Source organism: Pyxicephalus adspersus, chromosome 9 (assembly GCF_032062135.1).
Source record: "Pyxicephalus adspersus chromosome 9, UCB_Pads_2.0, whole genome shotgun sequence".
In the NCBI taxonomy this organism is placed as follows: Eukaryota; Metazoa; Chordata; class Amphibia; order Anura; family Pyxicephalidae; genus Pyxicephalus; species Pyxicephalus adspersus.
In genome coordinates, this window is record NC_092866.1 from 53945463 (window position 1) to 53963532 (window position 18070).

Sequence of the window (18070 nt, forward strand, 5' to 3'; positions counted from 1 at the left end):
TCCTTGCTGTGACCTCTTACATGTTGGCCTTTTTCATACATTACATCTTGACTGTGGACCTCCATCATGGCTGTAACTCCTCAATGCGGTGACCCTCTTGGCTGTAATCCCTGCATCCTGGATGTGACCACTTTCATCCTGGCTCTGACCATTCCATCCTCAGGAACTACTCCATTTTGGCTGTGGCCCCTCTTTTCTGGTTCTGACCATTCCATCCTAGGGACCTTCTTCATCCTGGCTGTGATCTTTCCATCCATGCTGTGACTCCTCTCCATCCTTGCTCTGTCCTCTTCCATCCTGGCTGTAACCTCCCTATGCTGGTGTGGCCCCCCAATACTGGTTGTCCCCTCTCCATGATGGCTTTAAGTCCTATATCCTTGGTGTGACCTCCTTCATGTTGGCCTCTTTAATACATTACATCTTGACTGTGGCCCCTCCATCATAACTGTAACTACTCAATGCGGTGACCTTCCTTATCCTGGCTGTAATCCCTGCATGCTAGATGTGACCGGCTTCATCCTGGCTGTGGCCCCTCCATTCTGGCTCTGACCTCCCTCTCCTATCCTGGCGGTTACTGCGTTCATTTTGACTGTGACCCCTCTATCCTGGCTACAACCACTTGTCCTGGTTGCAACCCATTCATTTTGTCTGTGACCCATTTATTCTGTTATTCTTCTATCCTGGATGTGACCTTTCCATCCTTGCAGTGACTTCTTCATCCTAGCTCTGACTTTTTCCATCTCGGCTGCAATTTCTTCTGGCCAGGTTGGAAGATTTCAGTACATTCATACATAAAGTAATGCTAAAGTATCCCCTTTCCCTAGCCCTGAAAGCTGGGAAGTATGAATAATGATTGCACCTTGGTACCAGGATACATTGATTCTGCAAATTGTATGATATGCCACCATTGTAATAATATATAGAAAGAGTGGGAACTTGCTTGGCTCGTAGATAAGTGTCAGTCTGACAATTTTATATATCAATCATGTTTTCTTTTATATTTTTTCTGCCTTATAAGTAGTGTACGGTAATTTATTTAACCCTTTCCCAAAGATCACAGTACTCCCTGACACTTCCTTTATCTGCTTTCTTTCCAGGAGCACCAACTTTGGGCATCATTCATAAAACTGAGATACTGACTCATAAATAGTACAATTGTATATATAATATACATTATAAAATGTATATTAAAATACCTGTTGAGCTTTCCAGAAATCTTGTAAGCTGAAAATTTCTGTTCCCTATTTCCCTGCTGACTGTTATTGGTGATGTTGTTCTGAACTATCTATGAGGACTACACATCCACAGCGTTCTATGTTATGATGAATAAGAGAAGGGCAGGGTTCCAATTTGTTTCTGTTGTTGCTGATAGAGAAAGGGGAGAGTCACCAAGTGGAAAAAAAAATAAAAACTAAATAAAAATAAAAAATTGCAACCCAAAGTTCCTTCAGAAGGTTCTAGGGTCCTTGACCAATTTGTGCCCCTTAGATCAGTTTGACACCAATGGGGTGAAATTCTATCCATTTGGCTGTACTGTGATCTGTAGATTTAGTTATTTTAGCAGGGGTTCCATGTCAAAAAGGTCAAGAAACATTGGATTAGATAAACTTTAACCTGGTAGCAGTAATTACTTTTTTCCATAAATCTCTTTTGGCATCATTCCATTTTTCTGCAAAAAAAACATTTTCCCATTACCTTACTAATAATGTTTTTGGCTTGGGTAGCGCTGAGGCTTCCAGTTATGGGTTTTTGGGTGGCCGACCCAATGCTACCCAGAAATTAATAAGAGGAGACCTTCTAATTTTTTTTGGTGTAAGTGCGTACCCCCAGGGTTCTGTAAATGCTTGCCAACTGCAATTCTAGGTTGTGGTCACTTTGCTTTGGGTATTTTTTTTTTTTTTTTGTTTAGCAACAAGCCTGAAAATCCTTTAATGAAATTTCCAGGTAAAGTTTAGTAGGTATTATTTTTTGGATTGGTGAAAATGATTCTTTGAGAAGTTCTGTGGCACTTTCTGTTCTTTCCTAAATTTCTATTCGTGTAGTGGCCTTCCTTCTCATACTCGGCTTCCCCTCACCTGTCTATCCAGGTGTATTGCCCTGTGGCATCCCATTGAAATGAATGAGCTGCCAATGCAGTGTATTACTGTACATTGTGTTCTTCAATGCACTGGACTGATTATCACTATTGCAATGGGGTGCCATTGAGAATAAATGTCAGTATCTATCTACCTGGGCCCTACATTGTTCCCTAACAGAACAGTCTCCCTGGCCAGCTCTACCCTGTTCTTGGGCGCTGTCATTGTATCTGTTAATGCAGATCCCTATAAGCAAATTTGGTTTGTGGGCAGCACCATGGCTCAGCAGTTGGCACTCTTGCCTTTGCAGCGCTAGGTTCGACTGTCGGCCAGGACACTATCTGGATAGTTTGAAGGTTCTCGTGTCCTGTGTTTGTGTGGGTTTACTACCCCATTCCAAAAACATGCAGTTACCTTATTTTATTATTATTTATTATTCTTATTAAACAGGATTTATATAGCACCAACATCTTACGCAGCGCTGTAAATTAAATAGGGATTGCAAATGATAGACTAATACAGACAGTGATACAGGAGGAGAGGACCCTGCCCCGAAGAGCTTACTTATTTGGCTTTCCTCCAAAATTGACCTTAGACTGAGTTAATGACATATGACTATGGTAGGGACATTAGCTTGTAAGCCCCTTTGAGGGACAGCTAATGGCATGACTATGGACTTTGTACAGTGTTGTGTAATATGTTGGTGCTATATAAATACTGTGTATTAATAATAAAAGTCTATCTCTACAGTACATAGTTGAACTTGGACAATTTTGAAAAAGAATTGCAAAAAGCAGTAACTCCCGCCAAATGGAATCTTCAACAAGACTATTTTGGACCAAAGAATGTTTTTCTGACTGCTGGGGGTGAGGTGGTGTTGGGTTTATGGCACTCCATTTTCCTAATTTCTTAATTCCCTGGTAAAAGTTATATTTCAGAAGTGAAAAAAAAAAACATAAAATAAAACAGACACACACACACACAATGAAAACCGAAAAAACAGGAGAGACTGCAGCTTATAATACATTTATGGTACAGCATTATATTTACATACAGCTTGTGTAGAATGTACACATTTGCAAAATGACTGACCTCAGCCCAGCCACCCTCTACTGCTACATTATAGGATATGAATCCCTCCAGGGCTAAGAGGAGGAGACATTGCAAGGAATATTTAAGAAGACTGTGCAAGAAATATTGCTTACCATGTATAACAACCAAAAAGCCCCTTCTTTTCATTTCTAAACACGGGCTGCAAAGGGCAAGTTACAAAACTGCTTGATTTCTATGACCAATAAGTTTTTTTCCCCCAATTTGCACATCAGTGGTCAGTTTACAGTCACACATTTAAGCGTTACGGATGAATCTGGACACATTAGACTATCCCCTTCCTGTCCACAGAAAAGTGTCAGTGCATCAAGCAGAATATAATATTGTTTTGGACAGAATGAGGAAGGGTTAGAACAAGTTTTAATAGTCTGTGCCCCAATCGGAGAGACGGATTAGTGAACAAATATTTGTAAAGTGCTTTCCAACCCCCTCTCTGACCCATGAACCCACCTGCAGAACAATTTTTGTGTTCCTCTAAAGTACACACACAATATACAGCCATAGATTGATGATCCCAAATAGTTTAAGGACTATTTTTTTAAGGAGATAACAGTAGGGAGATTTATATAATATATATTTGGGTATGCACATAGTCTGTTTGCCAAAACGGAGACCTCGGTGCTGCAAGGTCAGAGTAGTAGCCTTTGGGTCATGTAGGGTTTCATAGATTTACCATAAATTAGTGTCAGGGAAATCTCTCCAACTGGGATGCACAAACATGTATTTAGAAAAGTGAGAACATTTGAACTTCTGATAACTGTATTCTGCTGTACAGTTTTCCTGCCCTACTGATAGCCACACTCATCTTGTACGGGTATCACAGGCACACATTACCAGCATCTAATCGCTAAACCAAAATGAAAAAAGGCATGCAACACTTCCTACTTTGCTGCACGCCATTTTTTTTTTTGCTTGCCATTTGAGCTGAAATTTCCTTAAGGTTTCAAGAGCAAACAATGCATAGCAGTGTTCAACCCAGCTGGGTGGGAAGAAGCCGGTGAAAGGCAGGTGTCAGTCCGTATATTGTGACCCAGGTCATCAGTAACCACCAACCACCCAAAAATGGCCGGGTGGTTACTGAAAAGTGCCAGGTGGTGGGCCCGACTAAAAGGGGCTGGGGAGAACACAGTTTAGTATGTTGTGTTCTCTGAAGTCTGATCCATTCTTAGAGTCTGTGTACAAGGGCTTGCATTTAATCCCTGGCTTTTGCATAGCTCTGCTCTAATGCATACGTTCAAATCAAACAGCAGGAAAAAAAGTGTTCAGTCTGTAATGCAAAAGCAACCTGTTAATCTGCAGAGCTGAACTGCACATCAGGTCCTGGTTGAATGCATACAACCAGGGCTAAGTTTAAAACAATTACATCACTGGCAAGCCCCGGAAGCTGCATGAGGCCATTTTTCCCAACAGACATGCTCATTTGAGATTCTACAGCTCCCCTCACTGGCCAGATGAAGGCAGGAAGACATATTAGGCTTTGCCGAAGGACACAGCACCTAGGTTTGTCAGAACCTGACTGCTTCTTTTTCAACAAGAGCAGGCGTTTATATTACCAGTTTAGCTTGCAGCGTAATATATGATCGCTGTCTTAACAGTCAGGTGTGGCTAGGTGAGAGGTGGAACATTTCTAAAATATTCTTTATATCATTATACACTGATAATCGACAAGGTCCACAGTGGTTCCCTTGAGCATAAAAAGGGGTCTCATCGTGTAGCTGGTATTATAGCAGTCCCGATCAGGAAGAACTGTTGCTCAGGACCGGGTCATAGGACTTTACAATCAAGATCTTCTGTAATATGCAGCATGCATCGCCTGTCAGGAAAGAGAAGGGGGAAAATCAAAATGTAATCAAAAGCGTATATAAAATAGAACAAAGCTAAGATAAATTTTTATCCAAACTGACCATCAAATGATGAAAATCTGAAAACGACAAGTGAGAAATAAATGCATGCTCCTAACCCCCAAACATGTGCAAAGATTCAATAATGGATCCTTTCACCTAAAAAAGTAAAATGTGGACAATCTATGATCAATGATCACCTGTCCTGGAGGTGACAAGCCTTTTCTTCAAGAGATACTGGTGTAATTGCCGACGCCTTTGGATGTGTCTGGTAGCATGTTGCCACCATGTGCCGCGGTTCTTCATTCCACTACAAGACAGTATTGATGTAGCAGTCAGAATGAAGAACCACAACCCAAACATGGAGGTGTCTGCTAGCTATCAATTCCATAACATCTATTTTTTTTATATTATATAAATCTATTGAAGAAAACAAAGATTTGATTAGACAAGTATTGACCATTACCGGAGACGGCCACTTTAATAAACAAGCTCTTCACCTGACTTAATGAAAATGCACTTTATTGCCATCTTCTCAGCACATGCACAATGACGAAACAGAGGAGCGTGTAAGAAGCTACATAGGTCAGGACTCAATGCATATAGGGGCTGTATGGTTTATATAAACGTCAAAACCGAAAACAACAGGTTCTGCACACTTTCTAGATTAATAAAGTGGTCAATGTAATGACAAGTAAAGTGCACGATACCATAACACCCAACTCTTGCTGCCCATAACAACCGGCTTGTCTTATTTTCACTCTGAGGATATGGCTCCCAATTGGGTTCCCTCCTCATTGCAGTCTTGGACACGTACTTGTGTCATTGCTACCTGATGTGGGTATGATCTGCACCTCACCAGGTCCAGACTCCCTCACAGGGATTGATTGGCAGAACAGTGCATAGTACCATGATTATTATTATCTAGCATTTATATGGCACCGACATATTACGCAGCGCTTTTAGTCATGTCACTAGCTGTCCGTCAAAGAGGCTCACAAATCTAATGCCCCTATCATAGTCATATGTCAAGGACAGTTTTTGAGGGAAAAACAGTTAAGCTGCGTACACACTTCCAATAATTATCGATGGAAACGAACGACTGATCGGCTGAAAATCGTTAACAAAAAAGGTGACCAACGACGAACAAGGACTTTCGTTGGAAATGAACGATCGTCACGCCAGATCTGATTGGCCGACAATCGTTCACTATCCATCGTGTGTACAGTCGTTTAGTGATGGTGCATGTTTCTACAATACACTTTCCCCTGTACATGTCACTCTCTGCATTGTTCAAAAGATTGTATCTAGCGTGTGTACACTATTGGTGTAATATATTTGAAAGATCGTATCGTTACAGCATGTACAGATTTGTGCACAATACGATCGTTCAAATATAATCGCACAAAATCGTTAATCCGTCGTAATGGTTCGTTTTCTAACGATAATTATTGGAAGTGTGTACCTAGCTGCATGTTTTTGGCATGTGCAAGTAACTGGAGTGCACAGAGGAAACTACCGCAGACACAGGGAGAACATACAAACTCCTTGCAGATAGAGATTCGAACCTGGGACCTAGCGCTGCAAAGGCAAGTGCTAAGCACTGAGCCAACCATGCTGCACCATCACCACAATGATCAAAAATTCCCATAAGATCATGAGACATGCTGGTCCTATCGGCACCAACACGGTTCAGATGCAACTTGCTAGCATGTTTAGATCTTCGCACTAGCACCTCAAGCATAAAAAAATAAAATAAAATAAATTAATATTGAATTTTATATGTGTTATATGTGTTTCTAATGTGCATGATGATGGAGTAGAAAGTGTAATGGAACCAGTTCAGCTTTAAAATAAAATGGTTGCCTTCTATAGGGACTATGACTTTCTATTCTTCACATTCTTTCCATCACCAACACAGGTTAACAAGTACAGTGGCGCCACCTGCTGCCTACTGCATGCCAAGCCAGTCTATGACTGCAGTTTACAAAAACCTGATCAGTGCTATATAGCTGACAGCTCCCTATCACAGACATTTTTAGGATTTATTCCCCAGACATAATATTTTCTTTTTTGGCAAATAGCACAACTGCTGAGCTGTTACAGTACAAATCACCCACTAGCTCATCTATTGCCTTAAGTCTGGCTTTATATCTGCTTTACAGCAAAAATCCACTGCCAGCACCAAGACTTACGTATTTTAGAATATTATCCTGCGGTATTTGCTGGCAGGTGCCTCGTCCGGGAATAAAAAATACAAGTCCTGCATAGTAGTCTATCCCAAAAAAAAGCACACAAAGAAACTCTCTAACCAACCATAGTGTATATGGACATATCACTGCCTATGTCAGTACCCTAAATTACAACACATGTAAGGCCTGTGTGAATGCGCTTTGGGTTTGTGTAGATAGCATCATGCTTAAGAATTGATTGATAAGTGCATATGACCTGCAGCTGACCTCCATCTGATCTGTTTTAAATAGGTTTTGTATTCCCTAGGCCTGTACACACAACCTTTCGCTGGTGTTACTGGTATTTATATGAGACATTGTTGGCGAAATTTTCCCTGACCTCCCTGTCCAAGTGACAATATTGTCACATATGGACACTCACAGCAATCCTGTTTTTAAGACACAATATCCATGGGACAGGAAATGGAAAATATCCCCAATGGGGCTAACAAAGTGATTAAAACAATTTCTCTCTAAAATTAATCAAGAGCTGGGTAATACACAGAAATCCACTGATCAGTTCTAGGTCTCCATTTCCTACACAAGTGCAGGACAACACGCAGCTTATTCCCGCAATGGGGCAGCCTGATGCCCCTTCTTCTATTGTATTTCACTCCATTAGGGCTTAGGCTGTGCACAGACTCATTTATTGTCATTTGAAACATCTTTCATAATCATTTCCAGCGACAAAAGACAGAAGAACAAAAGCTGTACATACAGTGATGTTCTATTCTATGAAGCGGGGAGGGGGGAGAACCAGTAAGCAGCACCCCACTGTGCCTTCCCCCTTAACTCCTATCATAGTCGTTTAACATCTGTCGTTCATGGATCCCTCAGGAAGGATCCATAAACAACGTTGGGCGACCTGTGTATACATGTCAGATTCTCGCCCGACAGGAGCTGGACCATTCATATTGGGCGAGAATCATGTGATGTGTGTACATAGAAATGGAGACTCTGACAACACTTTGCATGAGTGAACAATGTTAGGGGGGAGCTCCAGCAGATCACGCCTGGCTGATGGGAGTGAATGAACTACTTTGAGATATTACAGTATGCAGTCTACATTTTTGGGATTACACAAACCTAGAGAATTACGTTTACTTGAAGGTAGGATGGGTTTTTTGTCTGCTTAAGGGGCGCCTGTTATGACAGAACCCTACTAACAACTCATTCTGAAATGCTAACTGTCTGATTGTCACTTTGACCCTATTGAACTGCAGACCTAGACCTGGCCAATTTAAATGGCCCAAGATCGAGATACAGAAGGAAAGAAGATGGCAGCACTTGCAACGGAAGGGGACAGGTGAGTATCTACTGGAATTAGTTCTGCTTTAATTATACCTTGTTCAGGGTCAGCAGGTCAGAAAGTGGGACACCTTATATTAAAAGTCAGTCCATTAGCATTTTAAGAGGGAGGCCATCCATGTTAGTCCCCTTATTTTGGTTTAAGGTAAAACTGATGTTTTTTTAAATAAAGGCATAAAGGTTTCACCTTCAAAGATTATGGCAGTTTTAGAACCAATGACTGATTTTACATGGTCACTTTGTAATTGGAACGCATTCTAAAGCTTTACACAGAAAAGTAAAGGATTGTGATTGTGTTGAGCAAAAAAAAATCTAGTGTGTGTACACCTGTTCCCAAACATCTTTGATTGATCTGTCCTGCCAGCTTGCTAAATGATCACTGTTAATTTCTAATATAAAGGACACAGCAGGGCACTTTATGTTCACCTTCTCCACCCTCACTAGAGCAGAATTGTCTGTACCACACCTATGGTTCATGCATTGTGCAATAATAGTCATTGGAAAAGATTGTGAAAGATCCTTTCCAACGACTAATATTGCACGGGTGTATGCGGCTTTAGGAGGTCAGCACTAAAACCCTTCTTTCCTTCTTTCAATGCCCTGTGGGCATTAGTGGCTCTAGTATATGCCAATAAGATCTGGTCCCAGTGTCTGACCTGTGTGATAATATGAGATTCAGACGGTTAGAAGTCTATAGCGGATCTCTTAATCTCCTGAACACTCTGAAGCCTGGCTTTCTTATACTGCCCCTCGTCAGAATCTTCATGCTTGCGCTTGGGAGAGTCAGCAGCACATAGAGATAATTTTGGAGCTGCCAAGAGAAAACAAAAAATAGGAAAATATTTAGACTGCATGCATCCAACATAATGGGTACTTTTCATAGCTGCTGTCCTAACAAAGCAAAACCTAACCCGAATAGTTTCTGTCCTTCCTCTTACCCTGAATTTACACAGAGCAACAAGATGAAAGCTGTCTTTAACCCTTTAACTGCTGCTATCTCTACTGCAATCTAACCCACCCATAGCTCCCTAGAGGAAAGTTTTTACCTTCTGAATAAGAGTTCACTCGCAATGTCTAAATGCTGGGATGACTATCTATTAACCTCTCCATGTGAATTCAACGTAATTACCATCAAAATACTAACCAAGCGTTGGTAAAAACAGACAGCCATGAAGGTGATAAGGAAAATCTACAACACAAGGGATTTACCAATTATATTTAGGATAACTAATTATTAGGTTATAAATGATTCATCAGCAGTCAGCAGCGGTTATAAAGGATTCATCAGCAGTGATTTTGAAACAGAAACTGTCCTGAAGCCATTATTTAAAGCAGACCTAAACGTATAATTAAAATAAATAAATAAAATTTAAAAAAAAAACAAAAAAAAACGGAGCAGCGCTGACCCTTTCTTGATTGCTGCGGAGATCAAGACTTAATGGGAGCGCAGAGCCTCCCGTGATACTTATGTCACGCATCCTGAAAGGCTCTTGGCTGCTCCTTCTGCACATGCCTGAGAGCCCTTTCATCAATAGAAAAAAAAATCCATGGGCAGTGAGATCGGCAATCTTTTCCCAATCTATGTCACCCAATCTTGCTCATGTGTAGTGTGAGGATAGGTGACACATGAAGAAGAATAGGAAGAAGAGAAAAGGGCCTAAGACGCATACTGGGACAACGTGAGACCTGATGGAAGAAACTTCCCGACGGATAGACTGATCTACAGAATAAAGGTAAATGTGGTTTTTTTGTTTTGCATTTACTTCAGCTTTAAATGAACACTTTACACACAAGATAATAAATGTACAAGTCAGCATTACCAATCAGACAATTATTTTTCTACAAGATAAACACATGGTATGGAAAAGAAAGATGACTCCATTTTCTCATGTGACCAGAGGCACTGTAGGTATCCAACATTATTGATAGCAAGCCCAAACCTGAAGCCTAAAGTCCAAACTGCATTGAAGCAAACTGAGAAAATATCTGTTTCATGGGGAAAATGTGCTTGCACACAGTGAATGGGTCAAATGGATATGACCATGTAATACCCAAGGTAGAAAGAATATTAGATGCCTGACTACATGTCCCAGCATTCCTGAATCTCAGTAGAAATCATGAGTCTGTAAGATTAGGTGCTGGACTTGTAGTCACAGGGAGTAGGTTGTAGACCAACTATGTCTATAGGGTTTTATATCTGGGATATGTTTATTTCCCTAGTGGTTGAACTTGATGGACTTATGTCCTTATGTTCCATGTCCTAACTGCAGAACAGTGGAAAAAAAGCACAGAGTGATCAGAAGGGGAATTTGGGAATATGGTAAGTGTTTTTCTTCATTAAAAAAAGTATATAAGACCTACCCTGAAAATAAGACCTAGTGTGTTTTTGGAAGCCCAAAAAAATATAAGACAGTGTCTTATTTTCGGGGAAACACGGTATGTAGGCAAATGTAAGACCTTAGTTTAACAGAAAACTAAATGGCACAAGAAACCCTACCTGTTAAGATAGCACAGCTACACAGTGGGATTTTGAATGTTAAAAGTTAATTTACAAAGTAAATACTTAATTTTACACTAATAAAAATGATTGCTTTATCAATTTGCCACATTAGATTTTGGAATGAGATATTCTTTACCTGACAAGATGGGAGCAAATAGGCGACATTCAAATTTAGGGTTTTATATGAACTTTGAGAACAAAGTTTTAGGATCTTGACATGCTTCCTATTGGTACATCTGTATATACTTATTCTTGATACAAATATCACCAGGTAGAAATTAGCCAGATATAGGAATAAGCAAGCAGGTACTACAAAACACAAAACAGACAGTCTGGAATCCGGCAGCTTCCGTTCTCCGGACCCCGGGCCTGCACAGAACTAGAAGCAGCAGCTATATCCTATTTCCTATTTGGCTGGGTTATGTACATTGATAGGACTTTATCAAACTTTGTTTAATATTCCTACCTGGTTCAGTTCTGATGAAATGTTTGTTTCACCTCATTTCCAGAATAACTGAATGTGATGATCACCTGAGCAAATACTCCTAATGAAGGGAGCTGTACTATCCATGCCTATCCAGCACCTCACCAAATATAAAATACCTTTTGAAGGGGATGCATAAAGTTTTAGTTGTATCCTTATGCAGATTTCTTAGAAAATAAGTCAGCCTATCGGAGAAGCTCATAAAATAATTTCTGAGTGAATTCCATACACCAACAAAACGCCTCCAGGTTGCCATGTTGCACTGAATTTATCAATTTAGAAAAATTGCAGCAACTGCAATTAATAATTTATTAGTTTTATTTGAAAATGGTTTGTGTAGCGATTGCATATGCTATTTTCTTTCTACCAAAAATTGAATTTTTCTTTAGGTAAACCCCCACGTCAGCTATAACGGCTAATGCGAGTTCTTTTTTTGTGTTAATTATACAGCAGAATAAAGGAACCGTAAAACTGTCAGGATACCAAGGACCTTGTACGAGCTGCTCAGACTTGATCATTTTCTGCTGGGGCTCACAGGGACAGAAAAGAACCCTCACAGTTCCAATAAAGGAATGTTCCAATACATCTGTACTGTGTTGCCACCTACTGGATAGTGAAAGAAGTTTACACATTGGGCCTGATTTAATAAAGCTCTCCAAGGCTGGAAAGGACTTTTATTAGTGAAGCTGGGTGATCTAGCAAACCTGGAATGGATCTGGACCAGGATTCAAAACATTTGCATAGCAAATAGCAAATGACTTTAAAGAAATCCATTGCAGGTTTGCTGGATCACCCAGCTTTACTGATGAAAGAGAATTCTCTCCAGCCTTGGGGAGCTTTAATAAATCAGGCCCATTGAATCTATGAGGCTGAGTTCACACCAGAAATACACTGAGTGACGCCCAACTAATCTTTCATTTAATATTAATATTATTCAGGATTTATATAGCGCCAACATATTACGCAGCGCTGTTTAATTAGTAGGGTTTGCAAATGACAGATACAGATAGTGACACAAAAGGAGGAGGAGGACGCTGCCTCAAGGAGCTTACAATCCTTTATCGCTTTTACAAAGTAAAAAAGCCTTTCCTGTGCCAGCACGCTGCAGACAAAGTCCTGCTATCCCTGTGGGAGCAGTGGCCCCGTTTAGTAAATCAATCCAAGTTTATATCTTGATGGGGTTCCTAGGTTCGGATCTGAGCCAGAACATTTTCTGCATGGAGTCTTTATAGACTTGCATGGGTTTCCTCAGGCACATGCTAAAAACATTCTGGTAGATTAAATGGCTCCCCCTTTCCCAAATAGTCCTAGGATGGTGGAAATATGACAATGGTAGGGACATTAGATTGTAAGCTTCTCTGATACAGTTAGTGACATAGTGACTATAGACTCTGTACTGTGCTGCAGAAGATGTCAGAACTATATAAATACATAAATAAATGTCACTATGTTTATTCTCACTTTCGCTCAGATATAAAAGACTAGGCCATTACAGACCATAGATCATTTACAACGAAATAGCACAATTAGTAGCACGGCGGCTCAGATGATAGCACTCTGGCCTTTGCAGCGCTGGGTCCCAGGTTTGAATCTCGGCCATGCACTGCATGGAGATTGCAGGTTCTCCCTATGTTTGTCTGGGTTCCTTCCGGGTACTCCGGTTTACTCCCACATCACAAAAACATGCAGTTAGGTTAATTGACTTCCCCCTAAAATTGACCTTAGAGTGTATTAAAGACATATGGCTGAGGTAGGGACATTAGATTGTGAGTCCCTTTGAGGGACAGCTAGTGACATGACTATGGACTTTGTACAGAGCTGCATAATATGTCAGCGCTATATAAATACTGTTTATAATAATATTGGGTAACTGCTTTACCTAAACCCCCATAAATGACTGACTGAACAAAGTAGATTTCATGCGCTGTATCTTTTTTCTTTCATGACATTTCCCTCTGACCTCCCTGGTTCCTGTGATCGATCAGTGATGTGTGGTGACACATTGGCTCTAATGATAATATGAATTTGTGTCTTGAACACGCAGCAAGTTAGTGTGCCCTCTGTTCTCTGTATCGGATTTATTTTTAGGATTGCTACAGAAGTCTCACTATTAATGAAACATCAGTGCTGTGTCAGTGCAGAGACCTTAATGACTTGCCAAGCACACACCTACTTGTTATATTGCTGCCCACATTTATAAATAGATGAATCTCACAGCAACATTTCATCTAATTTCATCTTTATAATGAGCAAAGAGCAAAATGTGTGATGTGCAGCCAACCAGAACAACAGGTCTGTTGAAAGGTGGAATCTGGTTGCTGTGAGATAATGTGTAGAAAGCTAGACAGATGCACATGGCAGAAGGTGCTGTACATAGTTTCCTGAAAGCATTACAGCCTCAGTACTTTCTCACGAGTACGTATCTGAAATAGAAGAAGCAAACAGAGGGGTTTTCTTTTTGCTTTCTGTTTGCTTCTTCTATTTCAAATATGTATCTCACAATTTAAGGGCTCTATCCTCCTGTCATCATATTGTTAGCAAATGAGCAGTGCAGCATCCCTGATCAGCTACTTGTGCCATGTCTCCTTCTCCAAGTCTGAACTTTGCTCTACAATGGACTGGATTTAGAGGCCTATTCACACTAATGTGCGTTACTTTAATTTATATTGAGGCATTCTGCTGTCGCAGTGCAATGTCAATTGGAGGGCTGATGCCTCTAGCAAGGCTGAATTTGCATTCAAACCATACTTGGTACCACAAGCCAATTTTATGATGAGCCTGTATGATTGAAACACAATAAATGAAAACGGTGAGTCAGGACCAGTCAGGCTTGGGGAGGAAGCTGGATGATGCTGGATGTCTTTCAACTAAAAAATAAAGTGCGACCCGGCTTGCTGCAGCTTCTGATGCACAATGTGAGATACTAAAAATGTGCATTAAGAGAAAGCAATTCTAATACCAAAAAAGAGCTTGAGGAATGAAGATAAACAAAGAGTATGCTTATAAGATCAAGGGGTTGAGATTATTTATGGCTGGACAGTATGTGTCATCCTAGAACAGGAAATACAGCCACCACATCACAGGACTTCTTTTTTTCAATTGGTTTAGATACACCTGAATATTGCCTTTTAAAGGGATCTGTGGATTGTTTCTGCCAGCCATGTTATCTCACTGTGGTGGTTTAGGTTTGGGATATCTCACCTGGATCTGAGGTCCCATGATGAGAGGAAGCTGGATCTGTAATCGGACCACTGAGATCTTCTACACAGGATGGCACAGAGGCCAAAATACCTAAAAAGCAAAGCAGATTTTTTTATATATACCATTTATTACTCCATACTACAGTGAAACTCATGCAATGTACTGTGAATGTGCTCTTGGGATAGAAGCAGGGAGGCAATGTACCATTCCCCACTTCTCCTGGCTGATTCATCTAGAATACAGCACATTTCATGGTCAGGCACCATGATTTCCTAGGTAGGACTACATTCAGCCTTAAACAGCTGACAAGTCCTCAAAGTAATCATGCACACCAGCAAAATGAAAGTTTGACCGAGCAACGAGACCATGTATGGAGGTACAAGGATTATGGTATACTTGGGAGAATGGAGAACAGACGTTGGATACTTACAGAGCCCCCGATAACGAGATAGCTGCTGATAGGTCTGTTTCATGCGCTCTATGTTCAGTCTGCTGGCTTCAGCATGGTTGACAATGGGTTTGGGATAATCGACACCCACGATGCACTTGGCTTCCTTCTGCACCGATTCTGGGGCATTCCATGGCTCGTATATGTAACGGGAAGGAAAGCCTTTGAGCACTGGCAGGTAACGTCTAAAAGCCAAAAAAAAAAAAAAAATACATATAAATTAAAAAAAAAAACCATATAAATAAAAATCATCATCAGGAGAAGGGAAGTTTTTGTTGTGCTATAGACAGATTTAAAATACATAAATTAATGCACCTCGGGTCTCGAGGCCCGTGCTCTGAGGCAGAGCTGTGAAATCTAAGGGTTTACTTATATAAATGTAATTTTTATTTAGCAGTTTACCTGAAGTTAAGATCTGACCTACGAGTAAGAGGGATGTGTGAGGAAGCTCATTCTGTACTGCTTTTGCCTGTTACAAGCCACTTAAGATATAATCAATGGTTATTATGAATGCAGGAGCAGTACATTTACCATGCTGAATTATACTTGAACACTGCATGTCCTATTATAATGTATTCAGAGAACAATAACAAGGACAGCACTATTGTTCCCAATGCAGGTTAAGTGACCCCAGCAAGTGAATTCAAGTGTAATGCAAACAGTTCAAATTACCATTAAATACCTTATTCAGTGGCTCTAAAAATCACTAGCTCTGGCATTTCCTCAAATACGGCTGAACGCCAATTCTCCAGTACGGGAGGGCTTTGGGGCACCAAAACACTAAATTTGGGTTCTGGAAAAGCAAGGTAAATTGTGTTTTTTTTGGGAGGGGGCTAGAACAGTTTTGCTAGCAATAGTCTTAAAGTGGACCAGTCACTGAGAGCTGATAGAATATAGCTCAGTGTAAGGAATGCTAACTGGCTGGATGTAAAGCTGATCTTTTGGCATCAGTCAATTCATTCACACACCTAAAAACCATTGAAAGAACAAATAGCTGAACACCTGTGCTGCACAAATCCCTAAATATATAGTTTTATCTAAAATACATCCTAGTATGACCCTAAACAGGTGTAATGTATATTATCCTGGTAATAAATACTTTTACTGACATTGCAATGCATTGTAGTATGATAGCATTGGTACTGAAAGTCATACAATAAAAACCTGTTGCCCATTTACCATGTGCCTTACTACAGGCCCAAAAAAGCTTAAAAATCAAATGACCAAATCAGTCCTGAAAAGTCAGTTTACCACCACACACCTGACATAGTCCCCACTGGGATCCGTCCGTCTTCCAAAGCCCACAGGACAGTAACAATGGAAAAACTGCTGGAAGAATGCACTGCACGACAACCACATCCAACTGCCCGCATTAACACTAAAATCTGCGTCCAGCAACAGTTCATCAAACACCTGCAGATAAAGACAAAGAATGGAGAATATCAATATAAAAAAAGAGAAAGTCATCAGTTCTGCCTGAACAATGGTCCTCCCTCCCTGCAGTGTCAGCTTGACATGTAACAGGCACTACAGGAATTCAGAGGATTACAAATGTAGGAAAGTAGTTCTCATCTCTATGGACTTTCTATTACTATCGAATACATAATTGTTTTCTGTGAAAGTGACAGGAATGCTACAGGTTGACTAGAATATGCAAATATCTATCTAATACTTGAAGCATAAAAAGCATTTAATAATAAACTTTATTAATTTCCTAATCTGACCCAACGTAAGCATGTGCAAGAGACCCCATAAAAGTCTGGCCTGTCAAATGTCAGCGCGTAGAATACACAAAGCATCGTCTGACTTGTCACATGCTGAAGCTTTGGACTTAATATTCAGACTCTAGCACGAGCCCGGTCATGACTGGTACCATCTGCTGCCCAGTAACTTCCATGATAGGAAGTCAATCTCACCTTAACCCCGCACTCCCAGCTATTCCACAGATCCCCTCGGGTCAGGAAGCAGGCGACAGCGTGCCTCGCCAGATGGTGTATCCAGCCTTCCTGCCTTAACTGCGTCATGATGGCGTCAATCCAAGGAAAGCCCGTCTTCCCTTCTGCCCACTTGGCAAGTGCTTCAGGGTTTTTGTCCCATGGGATCTGTACGCAGATTGGATTCCCTTCCATTTGGTCAAATTTGGGGTTGTTGGTAGCCGCTGTATAGAAAAATTCTCTCCATAAAAGCTGGCCAAAGAGGGAGAGGGGTGGGGGGCTGTTTTTCTTCACCTGTTGTGACAACATTGAATTAGAAAAAAAATAGTAGGAATAAGAGGGGCAGGTTTAATTTACATTCATAGGGGCAAAGATTAAACACATTCTGCCCACAACAACCCTCAAATAGCCCGGCTAGGAACTTTCATGAAATGTGATTTGTAAGGGTCTCATGGTTTTTGATTTTCTGAAAATTCAGTTTTTAGTAAGTTCTTCAGTTCCAGTAAGTTCTTCATGTATTAATATACTGGACTGCTCCCTGCACCATTTATTTACTCTAATGATAATGGGAAACAGTTGCAGCCCTATTGGCTGAAGGAGTGTTCCCCTCTTAATTGACTAAAGCAGAAAGAATCTGCCTGGTGCTGTCAGGGGTACCATGAAACCAGGAACTGGTCACCACTGTTTTGTGCTCTCAAATGGCTGGCACTGAAATGAAGCTAAAACATTAGAAGCTTTATTTTTCTCTCTAGAGCAGCGGCCGCCAACCTTATTGGTCCCACGGACCACCAAAATTACCGGACCGTGCATGCACCATAACCCCGCCCACTCTGCCATCGCATGCCAGCAATAGGAGAGTGGGCGGGTTGTGTGCAGGGACATAGCCCACCCACTCCCCTGAGCCTGGGAACTGCTCAGGGGACATGGTCCGCGGCTCT

At 40.9% G+C, this 18070-nt stretch overlaps 1 protein-coding gene across 2 annotated transcripts in view; it reads right to left on the minus strand.

The window, feature by feature from the left end:
- Positions 1–3085: 3085 nt before the first annotated feature.
- The window catches only part of CRY2 (cryptochrome circadian regulator 2), a 40328-nt gene continuing 25343 nt past the window's right edge, over positions 3086–18070 (minus strand). The window contains exons 7-12 of one of the 2 annotated variants that reach the window (XM_072422068.1): positions 17115–17426; positions 16460–16611; positions 15181–15383; positions 14751–14840; positions 9222–9376; positions 3086–4998 (exon numbers count right to left, since the gene is read on the minus strand). In XM_072422068.1, coding sequence (XP_072278169.1) covers positions 9249–9376; positions 14751–14840; positions 15181–15383; positions 16460–16611; positions 17115–17426 — 885 coding nt within the window. In that variant the 3' untranslated portion in view covers positions 3086–4998; positions 9222–9248. The remainder of the gene's footprint in view (positions 4999–9221; positions 9377–14750; positions 14841–15180; positions 15384–16459; positions 16612–17114; positions 17427–18070) is intronic. The other variant, XM_072422069.1, reaches the window with a different exon arrangement.